The sequence below is a fragment of the Onychomys torridus genome, chromosome 14 (genome assembly GCF_903995425.1).
Source record: "Onychomys torridus chromosome 14, mOncTor1.1, whole genome shotgun sequence".
Lineage (NCBI taxonomy): Eukaryota > Metazoa > Chordata > Mammalia > Rodentia > Cricetidae > Onychomys > Onychomys torridus.
Genome location: NC_050456.1, coordinates 70,591,075 through 70,611,578, shown reverse-complemented (window position 1 = coordinate 70,611,578; position 20,504 = coordinate 70,591,075). Strand labels below are relative to the sequence as shown.

Genomic DNA, 20,504 nt, shown 5'->3' with positions numbered 1-20,504 from the left:
CCCCGGAACTGCAGTTCCAGCCGCTGCTGCAGTTCCGGGTCAGGCTGGCGCAGGCGGCCCGGTGTGTGAGGGATCTCTGTCGGTGAGTACTCTTGCTGAGTGCGGTGCGGAGCGATTCCGTGGACCTCTGCGGACGCGCTCCCGGTGTCCCCGCGGCATAGTGGTTCCCGGGTGGCCCCACCGCCCTGGTTCCCGAGTGGCTCATGCCTGAGGGTCAGTAACCACGCATCAAGGCCCAGCAACCTCCCTTGAAGAGCTCTTGCGATCGTAGTGCTCGAGGGGCTGACTCTTGCAGGCGGGCCCGTTTAGTGACATTCCCTTCCGCTTGTCAAGGTGGGACCGAAGTGCGGTGGTCGTGTTGTAGTCGGTGCCTGGGACCGCTGGGTGAGCCTTGCCTGCGTGCGAGTCAGCGTGCTTCTCTACACAGGCGCCATGCTAAGCGGGTTTTGACATGCGTCACCATGTCGTATTCATTTGACGGCCTAGTGGGATAAATATCTCATTATCTCTAAGTTGTAGATGAAGAAACTGAGCCACAGAGATGTTCACCAAAGATAGAGGTAGCAAGTGGAGGATCCGGATATGAATCGAGTTTTATCTTATGCTTCCCACAGCCTGTTCTTTCTTATTTAAAGAGAGTCATTTGTGGAGCCACTTCAACTCAAATGAGTCATGCATGTATAACCCCTTACTCCCTCTAAAGACAGGGCCTCATGTAGCCAAGGCAGGCTTTGAGCTCCTGATCCTCCTATCTCCGATTTCGGAAGGCAGGGTACCCACTGGGCATGATTTTGTGCAGTGCTGGGGATGGAACCCAGGACTTCATTCATGCTAGGCAAACACTGTGAGCTACATCTCTAGCTAGCTGTAGATTACTTAAAATGTCATTGGAAAGCTGCATGGGATGGAAATGGCATTTGCCTTGTTCTAATAGGGAAGAGAGCTTAGTGTACTCATAATAAAGCACACTCTATCTGCTAAATATAGAAATGAAAAAAACATCCCAGATTCTTTTTTTTTTTTTCCCTCTGTGTAGCTTTCCGCCTTTGCTGGATCTCACTCTGTAGACCAGGCTGGCCTTGAACTCACAGAGATCCTCCTGCCTCTGCCTCCTGAGTGCTGGGATTAAAGGCGTGCGCCACCACCGCCACCGCCACCGCCACCGCCACCGCCACCGCCACCGCCACCCAGCTACATTCCAGATTCTTAATCCATCTTAAAAATTGCTTGTGTAGGTCATTCTGTCACCTCTGTTGATAATCTCAATTGTTTGTATACAGTGTAAAGGTAGATATTATCATGCCCCTCTCTTTAAAGGGTTAAAACACTAAATTCTGAGAAGAGTAGGTAGTATTGTTGAAGGTTGCATATAAATTAAGTGTTGGAGCTCATGTATCTTTACTGCATGGCCTGTACTTCCCTCTGCTCCAAGCTGAGCTACCTATTCTGTGGGTGTGTTTCATTTTGTGGCTGGGAGCATCTTCTCCATGTGTGTTAAACCCTCTTCAGGTCCTCGGTTGTTCCTGGGGTCATACGTTTTAGGTTCATTGTAAAGTGTGTGTTGTCATAGAAGCTTTGCTTCACGGTTGCTCACCTGAAAGAACATTTCTTTTCAGCAGCCATGAAGCTAAAGGAGACAAAGCCAAAGCCAAAGCCACCGAGCCGTGGTACATTTCAGACAAAGGGCATCAAAGTTGTGGGGAAATGGAAGCAGGTGAAGATCGACCCAAACCTGTTTGCAGATGGACAGATGGACGATTTAGTGTGCTTTGAGGAACTGACCGATTACCGTTTAGTCTCCCCTGCCAAAAATCCCTCTGGTCTCTTCTCAAATGAGGAGCCCAAGAAGAGAAAGGCCGAAGCTGTTTCAGAAGAGGAGGAGGAGGAGAGGGAGGAGGAGAAGGAGGAAGGAGAGTCTAGCTCCCCAAAGAAAAAGCTCAAGTTGAAGAAACGTGAAGGGGCAGTAGTGGCTGCTGAAGGAAGTACTGCCCAGGATGAAGTCAAAGATTCTGAGCCAGAGACTCAGGAATATGTCACTGTTTGTTCTGATCAAAAGGTAGGAGAAACAGCATCAGAAAGCTTGGCACGGGCTGTTCCCAAAAAGAAGAAAAACAAAGGGAAAAAAAAGTTAGACCCTTCCCAGGGCACTGCCCCTAAAGTGCCCAAAAAAGCAAAGACATGGATGCCTGAGGTGCATGACCAAAAGGCAGATGTATCAGCCTGGAGGGACCTGTTTGTGCCCAAGGCCGTTCTCCGAGCACTCAGCTTTCTAGGCTTCTCTGCACCCACCCCGATCCAAGCTCTGACGTTGGCCCCTGCCATCCGTGACAAACTGGACATCCTTGGAGCTGCTGAGACAGGTAAGGAATGTTTTGTCTGTCCGAGGCAGGAGAGCTTTTGGATCTAGGCTTTGGTTGCTCGTAGGCTGGAAAACTGGAGGAGGGGAATGTTGAGAACATGACCACAAAAACCATGTTGAATGACTGCTGAGAGCATCCACCTCTGGGCTGACATCTGCCCTGCCTGACTTTGGTACCCTTCCTTTATCTCTGTAGGCACTACTTAATGCCTTGCAGCAGGTTGAGAGTGTTCTCTTCCAGCTCTGCTGAGGAGTTTCTTAAAATCAAGAATGGATGTTAGCTTTTTTTTTAAACAAATGTTCTGATATGTATTTAGGCATATGAGTTTTTGTTTTTAGTCCGTTGATAACAGTAAATTATATTGATTTTCAGAAATGAAAACTAAACATTCCAGAGAAACAGTGAACTTGATCACAATGTGCTGTTTATATAATGTTCTTGTCTGGTGTTAGAGTTGACAGTAACACTGGCCTCAATAACTTACGAAATGTTTTCTTGTCAATTATCTGAAATAGTTTTAAATAATTGATGTTTTTTCAATCTTAAATATTGTTAGAATTCATCTGGGATTGCTCTTTCCCTTCAAGACAGGTTTTTATTTTTAAGTACAGATTTTAATTTTAAAACGTGAAGAGTTTTTTGTTTGTTTGTTTGTTTGCACTTAAAATTCAATCCAGTTTTTGGTTCCATGTAGCTGACAGTGTGTTATCAGGTTCATAAGTATTTTATATATTAAAACATTCTTGTTAATTCTCTTAAGTGAACTGGCTCCTTTCCATTATGAAATAACTATCTGGATCCTACAGGAGTTCTTTGTTCTAACATCTACTTTCATATGCTATTCATTCTGATGTTAGTATGGTCTGTCCTTTTTCATACTTTTCTGTAGATATACTTTGGACAAACTTTTTTTTTAAATTTAATATGCGAGTAGTGCATAATTTTTGTTTTTTTAACTGAGTTATTCAGGCCATTTATACTTAATGTGGTTATGGAAAACAGTTGAGTTTAAATCTGTTGTTTTGACTTTTCCTAGTTGTCCAGATGTTCTTTATTGTTACCTTACTTGAGATTTAAAAAAAAAATTTGGTGATATTACAGATTAAATATTTCTTTGAAATATTTAAGACTGTTTTAAATTTTGGATTTTTAAAATTAATATTTGCTTCTACATAGTGGAATATCCTAGGGATAGGATCCAAGTCTATGTATGAAATTCACTTATACTTCATACACTCCTTAAACATATAGCCTGTAGGTCATGTTGGCAACTCAGAATGTTTAAAACTTTTTAGTATTTGGGAATTCAAATTTTGGGGTTGGGGTACTCAACTTGTATTTGGATGTTTTTGAGAGCAAACAAGTAAAAACTCTGATGGTACATACCTTTAAGAAGCAGGAGGGTCTGTGAGTTTGAGGTCAGCCTGGTCTACAGAGCAAGTTCCAAGTCAGCCAGGGTTGGACCCTCGTCTCAAAACAAAACAACAGAAAACAAGATGTTTGTGTCCGCAAAGCACTTCTGATACAACAGGTGCTGTGAAGTTTTACCAAACCAATCTCTTCTCCACCTCAACTCCAGTCATATGTCCTTTTCCGCAGTTCAGTTCTGACTGCCTGGGGCTAGAGTCCCTCCACAGCAAGCTCAGGTCCAGTCTCGCAAGACTGTTTCCTCACTGGACCCTTACTCCTGATGTATTTGTTCAAATTAAGGATCGAGTGATAGCTCCTCAGTTTAACACTTTTCTAAATAGCCCCTGGAATTTAGGGAGACATGTTTACTGGCTTAAAGGGTGAACCTTGGGAACAGCTTGATTGAAGAGATTCATAAGGCAAAATGTTTAAGTCAGTAAGAGGACAGAGGGCCTCCATGTGCCCATGTGGGCACACCACCTTTTATGAGTTCTCTTTCTCCTGGGAAGCTCTTGAAAGCCCATCATTTGTAGTGTTCTTAGGGAGCTTCCTCCCATTATGTAGGCATACGCCTTGGTCATTGGAGATTGAAGTCATCTTTGGTCACTCTCTCTAGTGGTCAGGAGGGAATGTGTGTGAAGTTCCCACCCTGCGGCCACTGGCTCCATCCTGAAGTTTTCTAGAGACAATTAGTCTCTAGCTCACAATCATCTTGTTTATTTACAAAAGACTCTGTTACTCTTGAGGCTTTTACCAGGAATGAAAGATGCAGATTAAATATTATAACAAAAGTTATGGTTGTCAGAAGTTCTGTGCCTGGAGCTGGGAATGAGACCAAATGCACATTCATTATTGCATTGTCTCCTCTCATTTTACTAGCCACAGGCCTTTGTTGTGTCTTAGTGTTTGCTTTGGGCTCACAGTCTGTTAAGGGTTGTACACATACATTTATCACGGTGTTCCTTTAAGTGATACAGTGCCTAGTGTGTGATACAAGAACCTCTCACAGGCTTCTGTCCACCTCTCCCTCCTTTGTACTTTTTGTTGTGTATTTTTATATCTGTCTATGTTGGAAATCAGAACGATGCTTTAACTGTTCTGTTGTTAGCAGTTATATTTTAAAGAGATTTGAAAAGAAATAGTTCTTTCTGTTTCTGTAATTTCTGGTGCACTTCATTCCCTGTGTAGATGGAGATTTTCATTGGCCATCATCCTTTCTTCTGCATGGAAGACTTCAGTTAGCATTCTTTATAGCCGATCTGCCTGTGAATCAGTTCAGCTTTTGTAAGACTGAAGCAGCCTTTGTTTTGTATTCGTTTTAAAGTTTTGTTTTTTTTCTGGGTAGTTCTGAATTGTCAGTTTTATTTTTCTCAGACTGTCAAATACAGATGCTGCTATGATATATTTCGGCTGTCTTTGTCTTTGATAAAAATCTATGGTTTTTCTTAATTTTTTTTAAGCTTTTGCTTCTAATGTTTGGCTTCTTTGGTATGGTTAGTTTTTACTTAGAGCTGGTCATTTCCTTTGAAAACTATTCATGAAAGTTTTTTTTTAAACATTTATTTATGTATGTGTGTACATTCATGTATAGGTTTGTACAATCCGAGGCCTGTGTATAGAGGTCAGAGGAGAACTTATGGGTCTCGAGATCGACCTCAGATCCTCAGGCATAGTGGCAAGTGTCTTTATCCATTTAACCATCTCACCAGCCCATGAGAGTTCTTTGCAGGTTCAGATTCTCTTTTTTTCTTTCAAAGACCATGATTGATATGTCCTGGGACATTCTTGTTTGTGCACTTCAGTATCCAGAAAGGATATCTTTCAGGTCCCCTAGTAGATCCCCAAACACAGATGAGATGATGCTGAACTCTGTACTTTTTTTCCTGCACATTTATATAGATTATGAATGCCTTTTATATTTCGAGCATTTATGCACTGTGCTCATACTTTCTGCAGATTGAAATATAACAGCAAAGCTAACATTAATTTCTTCACAGTTTCATGGAAAGAATATTCATTCTTATTGTAGATCTTAGTAACCAATTCATAATATTTTTCTTCCCCAAGTTGAGACTTTCCAGTTTTCAATCAAAGAACACCACCTTAAAGCTTCTCTTTAGCATATCGGAGCTGCTCTGGGAGAGCTCATCTCAGGTGCTAGGACAGTGAGTAAAGTAGGAACCACCTGACATAAGCTGAACTTAAGCAGGAGCTTGCAGTCTGATAACTGAGATAGATCTCTGAGTGACTAACAGGTGGGTAACATATATGGTGTGAAGACACCGGACAGAAGGAAGACTCAAGTCTTGTGTAGATGGAGCCAGACACTGTGAGAGTTCCCCTACTGCTTGGAATGATAAACAGCTTGAAATTTATGGACTTACCAGTTTAATAATTTTTGGATGATAATTGACCATGAGTAACTGAAATGCAGAAAGTAAAATGACAGTTAAGGAGAAAAGCTGTACTTCAAATTTTCAGGTTGTAGTGTGCTGTTTGTTTTGACCTCTTGGATGATGTGGGCTCCAAATGCCTTCAGAGGTCAGTTTTAAAACACGCAGGCAAGCTGGGTGGTGGTGGCGCAGGCAAGCTGGGTGGTGGTGGCGCACGCCTTTAATCCCAGCACTCGGGAGGCAGAGGCAGGCGGATCTCTGTGAGTTCGAGGCCAGCCTGTCTTCAGAGCGAGTTCCAGGAAAGGCGCAAAGCTACACAGAGAAACCCTGTCTCGAAAAACCAAATAAATAAATAAATAGATAGATAGATAGATAGATAGATAGATAAATAAGCAAACACACACACACGCGCGCGCGCTTAGAGACAAACTTGTTAAGAGTTCTGAAAAGAACCATTTACTTAATTCCTTCACTGAAGAAGGTTGAAGTAATGTACAGATTTCCCCACAATGAGACAGACTCACCCTTTTTTCTTTTATGGTACCATCACTGGGGTGTTTGTTCTTTGTCACTGGTGACTTCAGGTCTAGTGCTAGCATACTGTACCTTTCCTTGTTTTGTCTCACACACCCAGCTGCCATGCGCTGCAGGAACCTGTGTGGAGTGGTGGTGCTTTGGGTTAGTCAGGCTGACACTTGGCTCTTTCAGGTTCCCTTGTTTCTGTGCAAAGGCGGGAACTGCAGACAGTGACGTGCTGCATCATGATTCCTGTCCTTTTTGCTTTACTTCTAAGGAAGCGGGAAAACTCTTGCTTTTGCCATCCCGATGATTCATACAGTGCTGCAGTGGCATAAGATGAGGGCTCCGCCCATCCCTAATAGCGCTGGAGTACCACCGAGGGAGACCAGGAGAGCAGCTGCTTCCGATCTTGGATCACCTCGCAAGGACGGAACTGAGTCTGGAGTGTTACCCGATGAGGCCAGAACTGAGAATGAAGCTCAGCCTGGTGAAGCTGAGGCTGAGGACAAAGCCAAGACTAGTGCCTCTGCCTCAGCCCAGGCACTGCTCTCCTGTGATGGTGACGATGCTGGTGAAGGGCCTTCTTCCTTGGTTGAGGAAAAGCTTATCGTCAAGCAAACTGAGGACAGAGAAGAGAAGCTTGATGAAGAGCAGGCTGGAAGGTTAAAACAGGGCCTATGTGACCAAATTGCTGTCTATAAAGTACACCCAAGGCGCCCTCTGCTGGGACTGGTCCTGACTCCCACTCGAGAGCTGGCTGTCCAGGTCAGACAGCACATTGATGCTGTGGCCAGGTTTACAGGTGAGATTCAGTTGCACTTAATACATGTTTCTAAGCAAGTTTCTAAATGCCAGCTGGCAACAGTGAGAGCTGTGGCTCCTGTCCTCTAGGGGCTTTCTCATTTGCTGGAGAAGTAAGTCCTTTAGAAATTGATTCCCTCAAGGGGACCAGATATCTAAAATGTTTGTGAATGATCTAACCTTTTAATAACAAGTTTCCCCATTGCCTTGAGGTAAAAGCTTAATTCTGTACCTTTTGGGAAGGGCTTTCACAGTATGGTGTTTATGCTAACAAAATCCACAGCTGAGCTCTAAGTCAGTGCTGAGCACCTCAGCTGTGTCATCCTGTGTGCTCACTCCTTCCCTTGGTCTAGAAGCAGTCCTCCTCCAGAAGAGCTCGGTCACTAATGGAAGGGCGTGTCACACAAAATATCCTCCCAGCACTGTAGGGACCTCTGCTCATGGCCAGAGCTGTGGAGGCGAGTGCGGCTGGGCTCAAATCCAGCCATTTTCTTGTAGTTAGAAAGGAGAATAGAAGGGAATAATAGCAAAGTAGACAGGATCCAGACCCAAACCAAGGCTACTTGGTGAGCAGTCGAGCAGTCGAGCAGTCAGGCCAGGCCAACCTTTTTAGCACTCCCTTGGTGCAGAAAGCCGTGCTGGTGACCATGTGCTAATCCAGAGGGTGAGCAGCCAGATGGAGAAACGGTGTCTATATGTTTTCTGTCCCGCAGGGATTAAAACAGCAATTTTAGTTGGTGGAATGTCCACGCAGAAACAGCAGAGGATGCTGAATCGCCATCCAGAGATTGTGATTGCCACCCCTGGTCGGCTCTGGGAGCTAGTTAAAGAAAAACATCCTCATTTGAGCAACCTTCGGCAGCTCAGGTGAGGGGTGGCCCCTCTCCCTTCTCTCTTACGCTTTCGGAAATGAGCCTGAGGTGTGTGGTATGTGCAGGATGGTGTGTGTGCTTTCTCTCTCTCTGTTTTTGTTTTTTGTTTTTTTGTTTTTTGTTTTTTGTTTTTTTTGAGACAGGGTTTCTCTGTAGCTTTGGAGCCTGTCCTGGACTAGCCCTGTAAACCAGGCTGGCCTCAAACTCACAGAGGTCCACCTGCCTCTGCCTCCCAAGTGCTGGGATTACAGGCGTGCGCCACCACCGCCCAGCACAGTGCTTTCTCACTACCACAGAACACAGTGGCCATCCAGGCCCTATCCTTGAAAACCAAGCATGCCTGAGAGAAGTTGGTTGGTGCCCTAGTGGTGATGGTAGGGTGCTGTGTGTGTGTGTGTGTGTGTGTGTGTGTGTGTGTGTTTGTGAATGACAGTCTGTGGTTGGGGTGGGAGCGGGGTGTTCTGTAGAGCTGTTTCTTCCCTTCAGTTGCACTAACCAGTGATGTGGGCCTGTCTGTATCTGCAGGTGCCTGGTGATAGATGAGGCTGATCGGATGGTTGAGAAAGGCCATTTTGCTGAGCTCTCTCAGCTTCTAGAGCTGCTAAATGACTCCCAGTACAACCCCAGTCGACAAACTCTTGTTTTTTCTGCCACACTGACCCTGGTACACCAAGCTCCTGCTCGAATCCTTCATAAGAAGCACGTGAAGAAAATAGATAAAACCGCCAAACTTGACCTTCTCATGCAGAAGATTGGCATGCGGGGCAAGCCAAAGGTCATCGACCTCACAAGGAATGAGGGTACAGTGGAAACGCTGACAGAGACCAAGATCCACTGTGAGACGGATGAGAAAGACTTGTATCTCTACTATTTCCTCATGCAGCACCCAGGCCGAAGCTTGGTGTTTGCCAACAGTATCTCCTGCATCAAACGCCTCTCTGGACTCCTCAAGGTCCTGGACATCATGCCACTGACTCTGCATGCCTGCATGCACCAGAAACAGAGGCTCAGAAACCTGGAGCAGTTTGCCCGTCTGGAGGAGTAAGTGAAGCATGTCTGCAGAGGCCTGGCTTTGAGCCATGAGCCACTGTACCGAGGGGGCCAGGGAGCTAGGGACCCTGCTCTCTGTCACAGGTGCCTTAGCAGCAGAAGACAGGCTAGCTCTCCTTCTTTTCTTCTTTTTTCCTCTTTCCCTTAATTTTATTTCTGTATTTGGCAATGTCATGAATTCATTGTGTTTGTTTGCTATTAATGTTCTTGGAGACTTCTGGTAACTCCTTAGACAACAGATGAAGTCCTGGGCATCCAGTTACTTGTGACATCCTTGAGATTATGATTGAGAGCACAGACTATAACCAGAGTATCTGAGAGCAAATCCTGAACCCTTCACTTCCTTGCTGGTCAAGTGAGTCAGGGTCTCTGTGCTCCATTGTCTCCTCCGTGGGGTAATGGGTGCTGATGGGATCGTAGAAGAAGAAAGTGACTGGTGATTAAAGGGGAAGTGTTGGGAATGTTGCCTGGTGTGACCTTGGATAATCACCTACTACTGCCTATTACCTTGGTTCTTCTCACTCTGGGTGATAGAGTGCTGTCTAGAAAGGTTCACCAGCTTGCCCAAGGTTTCACAATGTGGAAGTGACAGGGCTGGGTTCTCAGATGGATCTGTCAGACTCCAGAGCCCATGCCACACCTCCTCATGTTTGTCCATCTGCCTGTGGACCAACTCTGATGCAGGGAGCAGGTACAGGTTGTCTGTCTAGGGAAGAGTAAGGCAACCTATCAGAATGGAAGAGAGTAAGTGAGAAGGTATTAGGAGACAAAGACACTGACTCAGAGTGTATGCGGCTTCATTTCATTCACTGACAGAATGCAGCATGTGCTGAGATTGTAAGACTCAGGCTTTGAGTCCTGATTCCACAACAGAATAGGCATATTCACACTATGGAAAGTGAATATCTCAGCCTCAGCTTAATTGTAGAAGGGAGGTAATAGTATTACCTTGTAGGGCTGTAGTGTGGAGTGCTTAGTGTATGCTGAGCTGATTAATAATTGTTATTTATAATTATGGTTGTGCTTTGTTTCCATTTACAGCTGTGTTCTCTTGGCAACAGATGTGGCAGCTCGGGGTCTGGATATTCCTAAAGTTCAGCATGTCATCCATTACCAGGTATGGCTCTTAGCATTAAGGCCCTGCCCCCTTTCTGCTCCCTACAGTGAATGGGAAAGTGTTAAAGCAAAGGTTGGAGCAGAGGGGAGAGGTATTACTCCTCAGGCTTCCTGCACTGTGTTCCCACTAGCATCTAGTGCCCTCTGTTAACTGCTTTTCAAACAGTGAACATCGTATCAAATAGCCTTTCTCTTCAAGCTACTTGCATCTACAGATTCAAGTGTTAGCCCCTCCCACCCCCTTACCCTCCAATGGAATGATTAAGCATATATCTTAGTCTGCTTTTTGTTCTCTGTGACAGAATACCTAAGACAGGGTAATTTGTAAAGAGGGTGTGCCTATTGATTCTGGGGGCTGGAAAGTTTGAGGGCATACCACTAATGTCTGCTCTGCTCTGCTTTTGGTGGGAGCCTTGAGGTGGAAGGGGATGCAGGTGGTAAGTGCAGTGGTACACGTGGGGGAGACAGCCTTGGGTAACATCTCATGGTAACCAATCCAGGCCCTGGAGAGCAAGAACTCACTCCATTCCTCTTTCCCCTCGACAAACACCTCCCACTAGGCCCCTTCCAGTGCTGCTGCACTTGTTATACTGAAGAAGTAAGCTTCAGCGTGAATTTGGGTAGAGACAGACGACAGTAGCGTGCTTTTGTTTTTATAATTTAATGTTTATTGAAAATAGATTTTTTAATACAGTATATTCCTTTTTTTCATGTAATATATTCTAATCATGGTTCCCCTCATCTAAGTCATGCCAGATCCTCCCCATCTTCTCACCTACCCACATCAATACCTTTTCTTTCTCTCTCTCATTACAAAATAGGCCACAAAACAAACAAACAAACAAAAAACAGAATAGGACAATAACGAACAGAAAAAAGGAGCCAAAGATAAAACATAAGAAACTCATATTGATGCAGAGACACACATCATCACATACACAAATCTCATAAAAACACAAAATCACAAACCATAGTATATAAACAAAAGACCTGTAAAGAAAAAAGAAAATAGATGCCCAGGCAGGCAAAGCATTATGAGACCAAACCCCTCCAAAAATACCATTGAGCTCACTTTGTGTTGGCCACCTACTTCTGGGCACAGGGTCTGCCATTAAGTGTGGTTTGCATAACCATTGAGATTCTGTTGGAGAAAACTAATTTTTCCTTTGCCCGTGGTTGTCAATTAGAGATAGCTTCTGGCTTATGGGTGGGGGCTTGTGTCCACTCCTCTCAGCACTGGGACCCCATCTGCCTTAGACCTGTGTAGGCCCTACGAAAACAGCTTCATTCCCTGAGTTCATGTATCTGTGAGTCCTGTTGTGTCTAGAGGGTCTCTTTTCCTTGGTGTCTTCAATCCCTACCGGCCCTATAATCTTTCTAACTTTCCTCTTCCACAAAGTTCCCTGAGCCCTGAGGGGAGGGATTTACTGGAGACATCCCATTTAAGACTAAGTGTTCTGAGGTCTCACTCTCTGCACATTGTCCAGTTGTGGGTCTCTGTATTTGTTCTCATCCACTGCAAGAGGAAGCTTCTCTGATGATGGCTGAACAAGACACTGATCTATGAAGATAGAAGAATTTTTATTTGTACGTTCCCTTAGCAGAACAGTGGTATTCCTCTCGGTCTGTGACCTATCTAATAACAGATTCTTATCCGCCCAAGCAGTATCAGGCATGAGTTTCATCTCATGGGGTGAGCCCTAATTCTGATCAGATATTGATTGGTTACTCCCACAACTTTTGTGCCACTATTTACCAGCACATTATATAGTTGGGTCATCATTGTAGATTGAAGGGTTTATATCTGGGTTGCTATTTACCTTTCTGGTAACATGCAGAATACCTTTCAGTACCAGGAACACTAGTTCATATAAACACTAGTCTATAGGGGTGAAGATTTTAGGTTGGCACCAGCTCAACTTTTCCATGTTCAGTGAGTTTTGTAGGTGTTGTCTTCAACAGTAGGGTCGTACTGTCAGTTTGAGGAGAGCAACAATTAGCCTTAGCAGTAGCCTGGGTTGTTTGGGGATTTTATATAGGGCCCTTACAGCAATAAGTTAAATGGCTATTTTGGTGTGCAGTACAAGAGTGGTGTAGTTAAGACCTCTCTTGGCTAAATCCCAGCTGTGTGACCTTCAATGAATTATTTCGTCTCTATCCCTTGGATTTCTCATTTTGTGAATGGCAGAGTAGTATGTCTCTGGGTTAGGTAGGCACATATGTAAAGAGCTTGGGTCACTAAATTGGAAACACTGACTACCTGTTCAGGACCAATAGTAGCAGTGACAGTAGTGATTGTGAATAGCAAACAGCAGCAGGTAGTTGTAGCTGGGAGCATGGGCTCCAGATCCTTCTGCCAGGAATTGAACACCACTGATGCTTTGGGGTTGGCAGCTTCGGGCAGGTACTTGGGCACCATTCATTGCAGTGCCATTTTCTGTAAGCTGGAAGCAGCGACCACATCTGCCCGTTAGGGTTGTTATAGCTGAGTGGGTAGTGAAGCACCTGCCCAGTGTAAGAGTGGAAAGCCTGGCATCTATTAGGATGGTTTTTATAGGTGGAGTTTTTCATCGGGACCGCTGGCTCTCCAATAACCACACACTTAATTATAAGTGCTCAGGCATTTTACTAACTAGCTCTTACAACTTAAATTCACCCATATTTTTTATGTACACTCTACCACACAGCAGTGCCTTTTTCAGCACAGCATGTTCATCTTGCTTCTCTCCAAGTCTCCTGGCGACTCCGCCCTCCTTCCCTGTGCTCTTTTTGTGCAAGTCCCGCTTAACCGCTATCTGCCCAGCTATTGGCGAGTCAGCTCTTTATTAACCAGTGAGAGTAATACTTATCTACAGTGTACAAAAAAGATTGTTCCAAGGCAGTTTTTTTTTTATTATTTTTCATCTTTAATTCTTTTGCTTTGAAAAATGTTTTGGGAATACCAATTTCAGATTAGCACATCTCTGGAACAGAGGGATTGGGTCAGTTGTAGAAGATACCAGAACCACATAGTACAGAGTATAGTCCCAGCCCCTAAGAAGTACTGCATCCTGTGGAGAAGTAAGATATGACTACCACTGTAACATAGACAGAAAATTATCACATGTAATATAGTTTGAGAGGGTGCTGAGTGCTTTCCAGAAGATGCTACCGTTCCAGGATGGAGAGGTTGGGAGATAAGGACTGTGTAGGGAGGTATGTTTGGTGTATGTCTTAGTTAGGATTCTGCTGCTGTGATAAACCCCATGACCAAAAGCAACTTAGGGAGGAGAGGGTTTGATTTACTTTACAGCTTACAGTCCACCATGATGGGAAGTCAGGGCAGGAACGTGGAGGCAGGAACTGAAGCTGAGGCCATGAAGAAGTGCTGCTGACTGGCTTGTTTCTCCTGGCTTGCTCAGATTGCTTGTTTAGACCACCCAAGACCACCTGTCCACATCAGCCATTAATCAAGAACATGCCCTACAGACTTGTCCACTGGACAGTTGATGTGATGGCAGCATTTCCTCACTTGAGGTTCACTCTTCCCACATGACTCTAACTTGTATCAAATTGAGAAGAACTAACATAGAACTAACTCAGCCTGTAGTGAGAAGAGGATTTTGTTGGGATATGCGTAGGTGAATAGTTGCAGAGGTCAGCAGAGGAAGTTAGCAGCAGGTGGCTGAAGGCCAAGAGTATCACGGTCAGGAGCTGGCTCTTCATTCTGTAAGATGAAGAGTGGCAAGCTTCATTTCCAGAATCACGGTAAACGGTTTATAGTGGACACTGAGCCACTGCACTTCATTAGTGGTGGTCACCACAGGAGTCAGAGAGGCAGGGCTGCCAGTATTCATGCCGTGCTGTTTGTGGACAATATACCTGCTATAGGTTGACCTGGGCTTAGCATGGCCTTTGAATCCTGGCTCCCACACACATTTAGTTGAGTAACCTAGGGGAAGTGGGTGGACCACTCTGTATTTAGTTTCCTGGTTTATAATATGTGGATCATGACAAGTATGAAGTATTTCATATGACTAGGATAATTCTACCTTCAATTCATTTCCTTTCTCTCTTTCTCTCTCTCTTCCTCTCTCTCTCTCTCTCTCTCTCTGTCTCTCTCTCTCTTTCTCTTTCTTTCTTTCTTTCTTTCTTTCTTTCTTTCTTTCTTTCTTTCTTTTTGTTGTTGTTTTGTTTTGTTTTGTTTTCAGACAGGGTTTCTCTGTATAATAGCTCTGGCTGTCTTAGAACTCTGTCTGTAGACCAAGCTGGCCTTAAACTCACAGAGATCCATCTGCCTCTTCCTCCCAAGTGCTGGGACTAAAGGCAAAGGCATGTGCCTGGCCTTCATCACATTTCTCTTGCTGTGATAAAATAGTATGGCCAACGCAGTGTATAGAAGAGAGGGTTCACTCGGCTCATGGTCCCAGAGTGATAAGAGTCCGTAGTGAGGGGTAGAACTGACTGACAGATGGGAGGTGGGTGGAACAGTAGACGAGAGAGCAGCTGCAATGTGAAGCAGGGAGAGTACACTGGAAATAGTACATGGCTTCTGAAGCCTCAACGCCTGCCACCAGTGACACACTTCCCCAGCAAGGTAATAATTCCTAAGCCTCAAAAAAATGGGGCTACCAATTGGGGACCAAGTATTCAGGTATCAAGTACCTACCAAGTAGGAAACATCTCATTCAAACCACCACATACAAAGTGGTTTTTGGTTGGTTGGCTGTGGGAGCCCACAGAGGTTTCCTAGGGAGATATGAGCTTGCTTTACGAAGCAAGGCTGCATAAGGGGATGAGGATTGCCCACGTGCATGGTTACCAGGTGTTTGGAAGTCTGCGCTTGGCTGTGCTAGGGGGAGGTCTTTTGCTCCACCCCTTGGCATTCCTATAAAAAGCCCTTTAGAAGAGAGACAAGGGGCCAGTGGATAAGGATCCAGGCCTTCCCGAGTCTATCCTGTGTTTCTAGCTGTTTTTCTCTCCCCTCTATATTTCTATCTAAATCTCTTAGCCCTCACTCTTCAAGAGTACCCTGGGGGGAAAGTGGGAGTGTGTCCCCCATAGTTGGCCTCAAGCAGTCACTCAGTAACTGTGCGTTATAAATGTTCCGTTATCAGTCACCCATGCCGGGCTGTGGCATTTCAAAGCTGAGACTAAAGTAGACTGAATGGTCTTGATCACAAGGGAAGTGGGAGTAGAGAGGACGAAAGACTTCCAGATTGATTGTGAAGAGCTGAACCAGTGTGGAGGCCGTGGGAGGGCAGAGCCTGTAGTGGATTGTCTGTGTCTCTGGAAGTAGGGCTAAGTTAGTTCACAGTGCTAGAGAGGTTTCTGTCCCGCAGAGAGCAGAGCCAGTTTGGGATATGGTCCTGAGGGAAAGAGCAGTGTTGGGCAGTGTCTGTGTGCTGATCCTAGTTGTTGCTTTGGCAGGTGCCCCGCACCTCAGAGATCTATATCCACCGAAGTGGTCGGACTGCTCGCGCCACCAGTGAAGGCCTCAGCTTGATGCTGATTGGGCCTGAAGATGTGATCAACTTCAAGAAGATTTACAAAACTCTCAAGAAAGACGAGGACATCCCACTGTTTCCAGTGCAGTCAAAGTACATGGATGTGGTCAAGGTAAAGAAGTTAAACTCCACTCACGGGGTAAAAAATGGTACTGCCACCTCACAGAGCACCTTACTCAGACCAGAAGCCTTACCCCAGAGAACTGAGAAGTGGTTCTGCCCATGGCTGAATGGTGGTGTAAAAAGGCCAGACGTGCCAGACCTGGGAGAAAAGCAGAAAAGGATAATGACCGAAGAAGTGTCTTTTCTCCCTTGTCCACTTTGATATGTGTTCCTGAAGTCTCCAGCTTCTTCCCCTCAGCTAGACAGTGCAGTGAGCACAGCCATATAGACCTCTGTCAGAGAGCTGTGAACAGCAAGGGGAATGCTGAAGGTTTGGTATGTCCCTGTAGCAGAGACAGTGGGGCTTGCTTTCTATGTTTATATTAACTCAGGAGCATTCACTGTGAAGGTGTGTACTGGGCCACAGGATATCAGGGGTAGTTTTCCCTAGACGCTCACCAGTGTGTGTATAAGCCAAGCACGCAGCACGGTGAGGTTTACATGGAGCACTGAGGCTGAAGGCATGTGTTTATGATGTGGGAGAAGAGCTTTCATCTTCCTGCAGAGGTGAGGAAGGGTGAAGAGAGGATGGAGTTGTAGGCATTGAGGAAGTGGGAACAAGGGACAGTTCAAGGGCCTGTGGCCACTCTGGCATGAAAGGAATGTTAGCTGTGTGAGGATTTATGATGGGGCTGGTGGGAGGTGGGGACACAGAGAATTCCTATTAAGGAGCCTGGGAGCCACCCCATTTTCATGGTTTCTTATTTCCCCTGCACATTCTCTCCCATGTCAGGGCGAAGGGGGCGTTATATCACTGCATTCTGACCCCCAACCCAGGAGAAGAGTTGAGGAGACCAAGTGTGACGCCTGGGGAGACAAGTTCACTCTGGCCACCTATAAGTTGGCAGCCTGGGACAGTCCTCTAAGGAGGTACAAGCAGGCGTTTGTGATTGTGTGTGTAATGATGACCTGGGCTGTTATCAGGAGCCTGGGCAAGGGTTTCAGTAGGAGCTGAGTTGTGTCTCACTGGTTACTGATCACAGAGCAGTTTCAAAATGGCTTCAGTGAAGTTTCGCTTGCTGAGAGGTCCGGGCCCTCTATCAGATGAGTATTTTGTGCTCCTGTCCTCTCAGGAGCGGATCCGTCTAGCCCGGCAGGTTGAAAAGGCTGAATACCGGAACTTCCAGGCTTGTCTGCACAACTCATGGATGGAGCAGGCAGCGGCAGCCCTCGAGATTGAGCTAGAAGAAGACATGTACAAAGGTATGCCCGGGACAGGTGGGGATGGGAGGCTGCGTCCAGCCGGTTTTCCCTTTAACTTTTACCTGGTTGGAAGCATCCTCCCTTCTGTGATCCATCAGAAGCATCAAGATGCCCTTTTCTTGTCTCATGCTTGCGCATCCCGTGTGGGCCAAGTGCCCTGAGCCTTTCTTACGTGTCTGACTCTCTCCTGTGGACAGCCCAGGGAGTCCACAACCAGGAGCAGACACAAACAGAATGTCCTTCTTAATGCAGCCTGTTCTCTTACTGTGTGATTAACCTTTCTGCTACCTCTTTCTTCATCTATAAGACAGGTAATGGACTTCCTACCTCCAGCTTAAGGCTGAGTAAAGAAGGCTAAATTGGGTACAGCTGTGCCCTAAAAACAGGCGGTCTATGACACTGTTATGTGTCGTTGTAGTTAGTGCCGCATCTGCCTTCAGCAGCAGAGCACCTGCATGTCCCCCTTAACTTCCCAGTTTCTTGGCATGAATCGAGTGGGAACTATTGTTCTTTTACATGCAGGGATAAAGGCTTATAGAGAGAAGAAAGTTGTACATCAGAACAGCTCTACCACCAGGCATTACCTAAGCCCTCCTCTGTGGGCCAGAAGCCAAGGAAGGGATCAGGCTGCGTGGCCTTGCATAGGAGAGCTGAGAACTGCATCTGGGGCACTCCTTCTTCCCCACCAGCAGCTCGGCTCAGCTGAGGTGTTCACTTCTCAGTACCCAACCGTCAGGTTCAGAGGCAGACTGCTGCTCTGTGTGGGAGCCAGGAGTTTGCCAACAGTGCACTCCCCCTTGTAGCTCTCTAATTGAGATGTGAGTCCCTGGCTTTCCTTTCTGAGGTCAGGCTTGGGTAGGGACTTGGGCTGTGTCTACCTCTGCGTGCAGTCACAGCAGTGGTTGGGGAAGTACTGAAGAATCGGGCCGTGGAGAAGTGTTCACTGTCTCCTGTGGAGTTGGTGGTCGCCACACTCGAGGTGGCAGCGTGTAGCTACAGTGGTAGGACAGCAGACTTGAGCCAGATGGGAGTTCCGATCTCTGACAGTTTGCTCTGCACCGGTTATGTGACTCCGCTAAGCCTGAGTTCCCTTATCCCTCAATTGAGAACTCTGACTTTACTGGTCCCTGGACAGTGAAGGACGGTGGTCCATCACATCCCTCCTAAACAGAAGTTAACCGTTTATGGTTCTGAACTGTCAAGCGCCACAGCTTATACTAAGTGGTTCTGCATCAACATGATCTTATATTTGTGTCTCTCAAGGAGGAAAAGCTGACCAGCAAGAAGAGCGTCGGCGACAGAAGCAGATGAAGATCCTGAAGCAGGAGCTACGCCATCTGCTCTCCCAGCCACTCTTCCAAGAGAACCTGAAGACCAGGTACCCGACACAGTCTGGCAGGCCGCCTCAGCCTGTGGTGGCCCCCAGGATTGGCGAGTCTGCACTGAGCTGCCTCTCCAGACAGAAGAGGAGGAGGAAGAAGCCAAAAGAGCATCGGGCACCACCACAGCCAAGTCCAAGCTCAACAAGCTAACTGCCCTCCCCTCAGCCAGTGTAGTGACTGCTCAGTGACGTCCACTCTCCACTTGTCTGTGGAAGCCTCCCTGACCTTACGCTTCAGTCCACCCTCCCCCTGGGGAAACCTGCCACTCTTCATCTTTAGCAGGAAAGACCTCATGCACACGTGTATTGTGGAGTTAAGTGTGGTAGCCAGCAGCTGTCTCTGTAGCCAGTGTTTATGGGCTTCTTATGTACACCTTGGTTTCCAAATTAAAAACAAGTGGGAGCCAGAGAGTCATCCTGAGGGTGTTGTGTGTTTTTACCATTAACTTTGAGATTTCCTTGGGCCAACATAGTACTGTTTCCTTCATAGGGGAAATGAGTCACTCTATTACAATACTGCCAGGTCAGCATACGTCCCTGTCCTCCACAGCAGTATATAATCCAGCTCCTTTTCTGTGTGACACTACTATCTGCTGTCTTACCTAAGCCACCCTGGAAGGTGGACAGGGAAGAGCTTGCTGTCCTTGGCCCACCCCAAGGTCACAAGGGTATCAATCAGTTGCAAATCTGTATGGTCAAGAGAGACCGACCACAGGATCTGGCCCAAGCTCCTGGTTGCAATTCCATGTATTGTTTTTTGTCCTAGCTTTTTTGTAAAACCGATTTCTCAGCCTGAACTGCTCTGTGTCGCTCCTGGAGTTTGGCTGTGTGTTCTCTGTGAGGAAAGCTCACAGTGCTGGCCACAGTTGAGCTGGCAGAGCTCCAGGGGTATAGGCCTCCAGTCTATACTATAGGAACAGTTGTCCTGCTGTCCAGCTCCAGGTCAGTCTGGCTGATTAACTACCACTGTCAGACCTGGGGGAAGTACAGCTCAGCTTGAATTTTGAGACAGATGTTCACAGGCATGGTTCAGATGTTTGGCTTGAGGAGTCTTTTGGATTTTAGTACACAGGCATGCCCGAATATCCTAATACCTAAGAAACATAGCCTCTCTTAACTCTTAGCAAGGTGAGAGGTGGCCATGGGACTTTCTTTTAGCCTTGAGCCTAAACTAGATTCTGGTGTCACTTTTCACTGAATGCCCGACACTAAGATACTTTATAACCCCCTGAGCCCAGGGCCTCATGTGCTAGGCAAGTAAGTACTCTACCACTAGGTTATATATATAAAACACTTAGTGGTTAGATTTAGCTATTGCCACCCAACAGCCAGATGAGATGTTGATAACTCAGGGCATCTTCCTTCTGAGTGAGTTCTACTATTTTGATGTTAGGACACAGCAACATTTCCAGGTAGGTGCCCTTCTTGTGACCCTACTGTCTACTTCTCACCTGGCTGGGAGGAGGACAAGGCAAACATCAAGAGATCACCCAGGGGCCTCCACTTTCCAGATGATGCTATGAGATGTCAGTGGAGTTGATAAGTTGGCTCAAGGCCCCTGCATGCACACCCTTGATAAGATGGAGCCAGTGTTCAAGCCCACCTGTGTCTACCTAGTGTGCTGAGGCTTTGGTCAAGTGTGCACAGCTTCCTGCATCCTGCCAGTGTAGTCCACTCATGAGTGGACTGGGAAGATGGTGATGTTCTTCATTACATAACCAGTACCCAACATTAAGAAGCCAAGCTGAAAG

General features: G+C 46.1%; 1 protein-coding gene across 5 annotated transcripts; it reads left to right on the top strand.

The window, feature by feature from the left end:
* On the top strand, positions 1-19,168 carry Ddx24 (DEAD-box helicase 24). Of its 5 annotated transcripts, none has more exons than XM_036206029.1 (9): positions 1-82; positions 1,620-2,360; positions 6,957-7,484; positions 8,197-8,350; positions 8,881-9,396; positions 10,447-10,522; positions 15,931-16,119; positions 17,243-17,372; positions 18,636-19,168. In XM_036206029.1, exons 2-9 carry the CDS (start codon positions 1,622-1,624, stop codon positions 18,902-18,904), a joined length of 2,601 nt encoding a protein of 866 aa, XP_036061922.1. In that variant the 5' UTR covers positions 1-82; positions 1,620-1,621; the 3' UTR covers positions 18,905-19,168. The 5 variants fall into 5 exon arrangements, with proteins under 5 accessions (XP_036061922.1, XP_036061921.1, XP_036061925.1 ...); XM_036206028.1 differs by having other exon boundaries at positions 1,617-2,360; XM_036206032.1 differs by lacking the exon at positions 1-82 and adding an exon at positions 94-333.
* The last annotated feature ends 1,336 nt before the right edge of the window (positions 19,169-20,504 follow it).

Coding starts and splice junctions, on each gene's coding strand:
- Ddx24 (XM_036206029.1), top strand. CDS start 1,622: ATGAAGCTAAAGGAGACAAAGCCAAAGCCAAAGCCACCGAGCCGTGGT. Junction 7,485..8,196: donor TGCTGTGGCCAGGTTTACAG/GTGAGATTCAGT, acceptor TCTGTCCCGCAG/GGATTAAAACAGCAATTTTA. Junction 9,397..10,446: donor CAGTTTGCCCGTCTGGAGGA/GTAAGTGAAGCA, acceptor TTCCATTTACAG/CTGTGTTCTCTTGGCAACAG.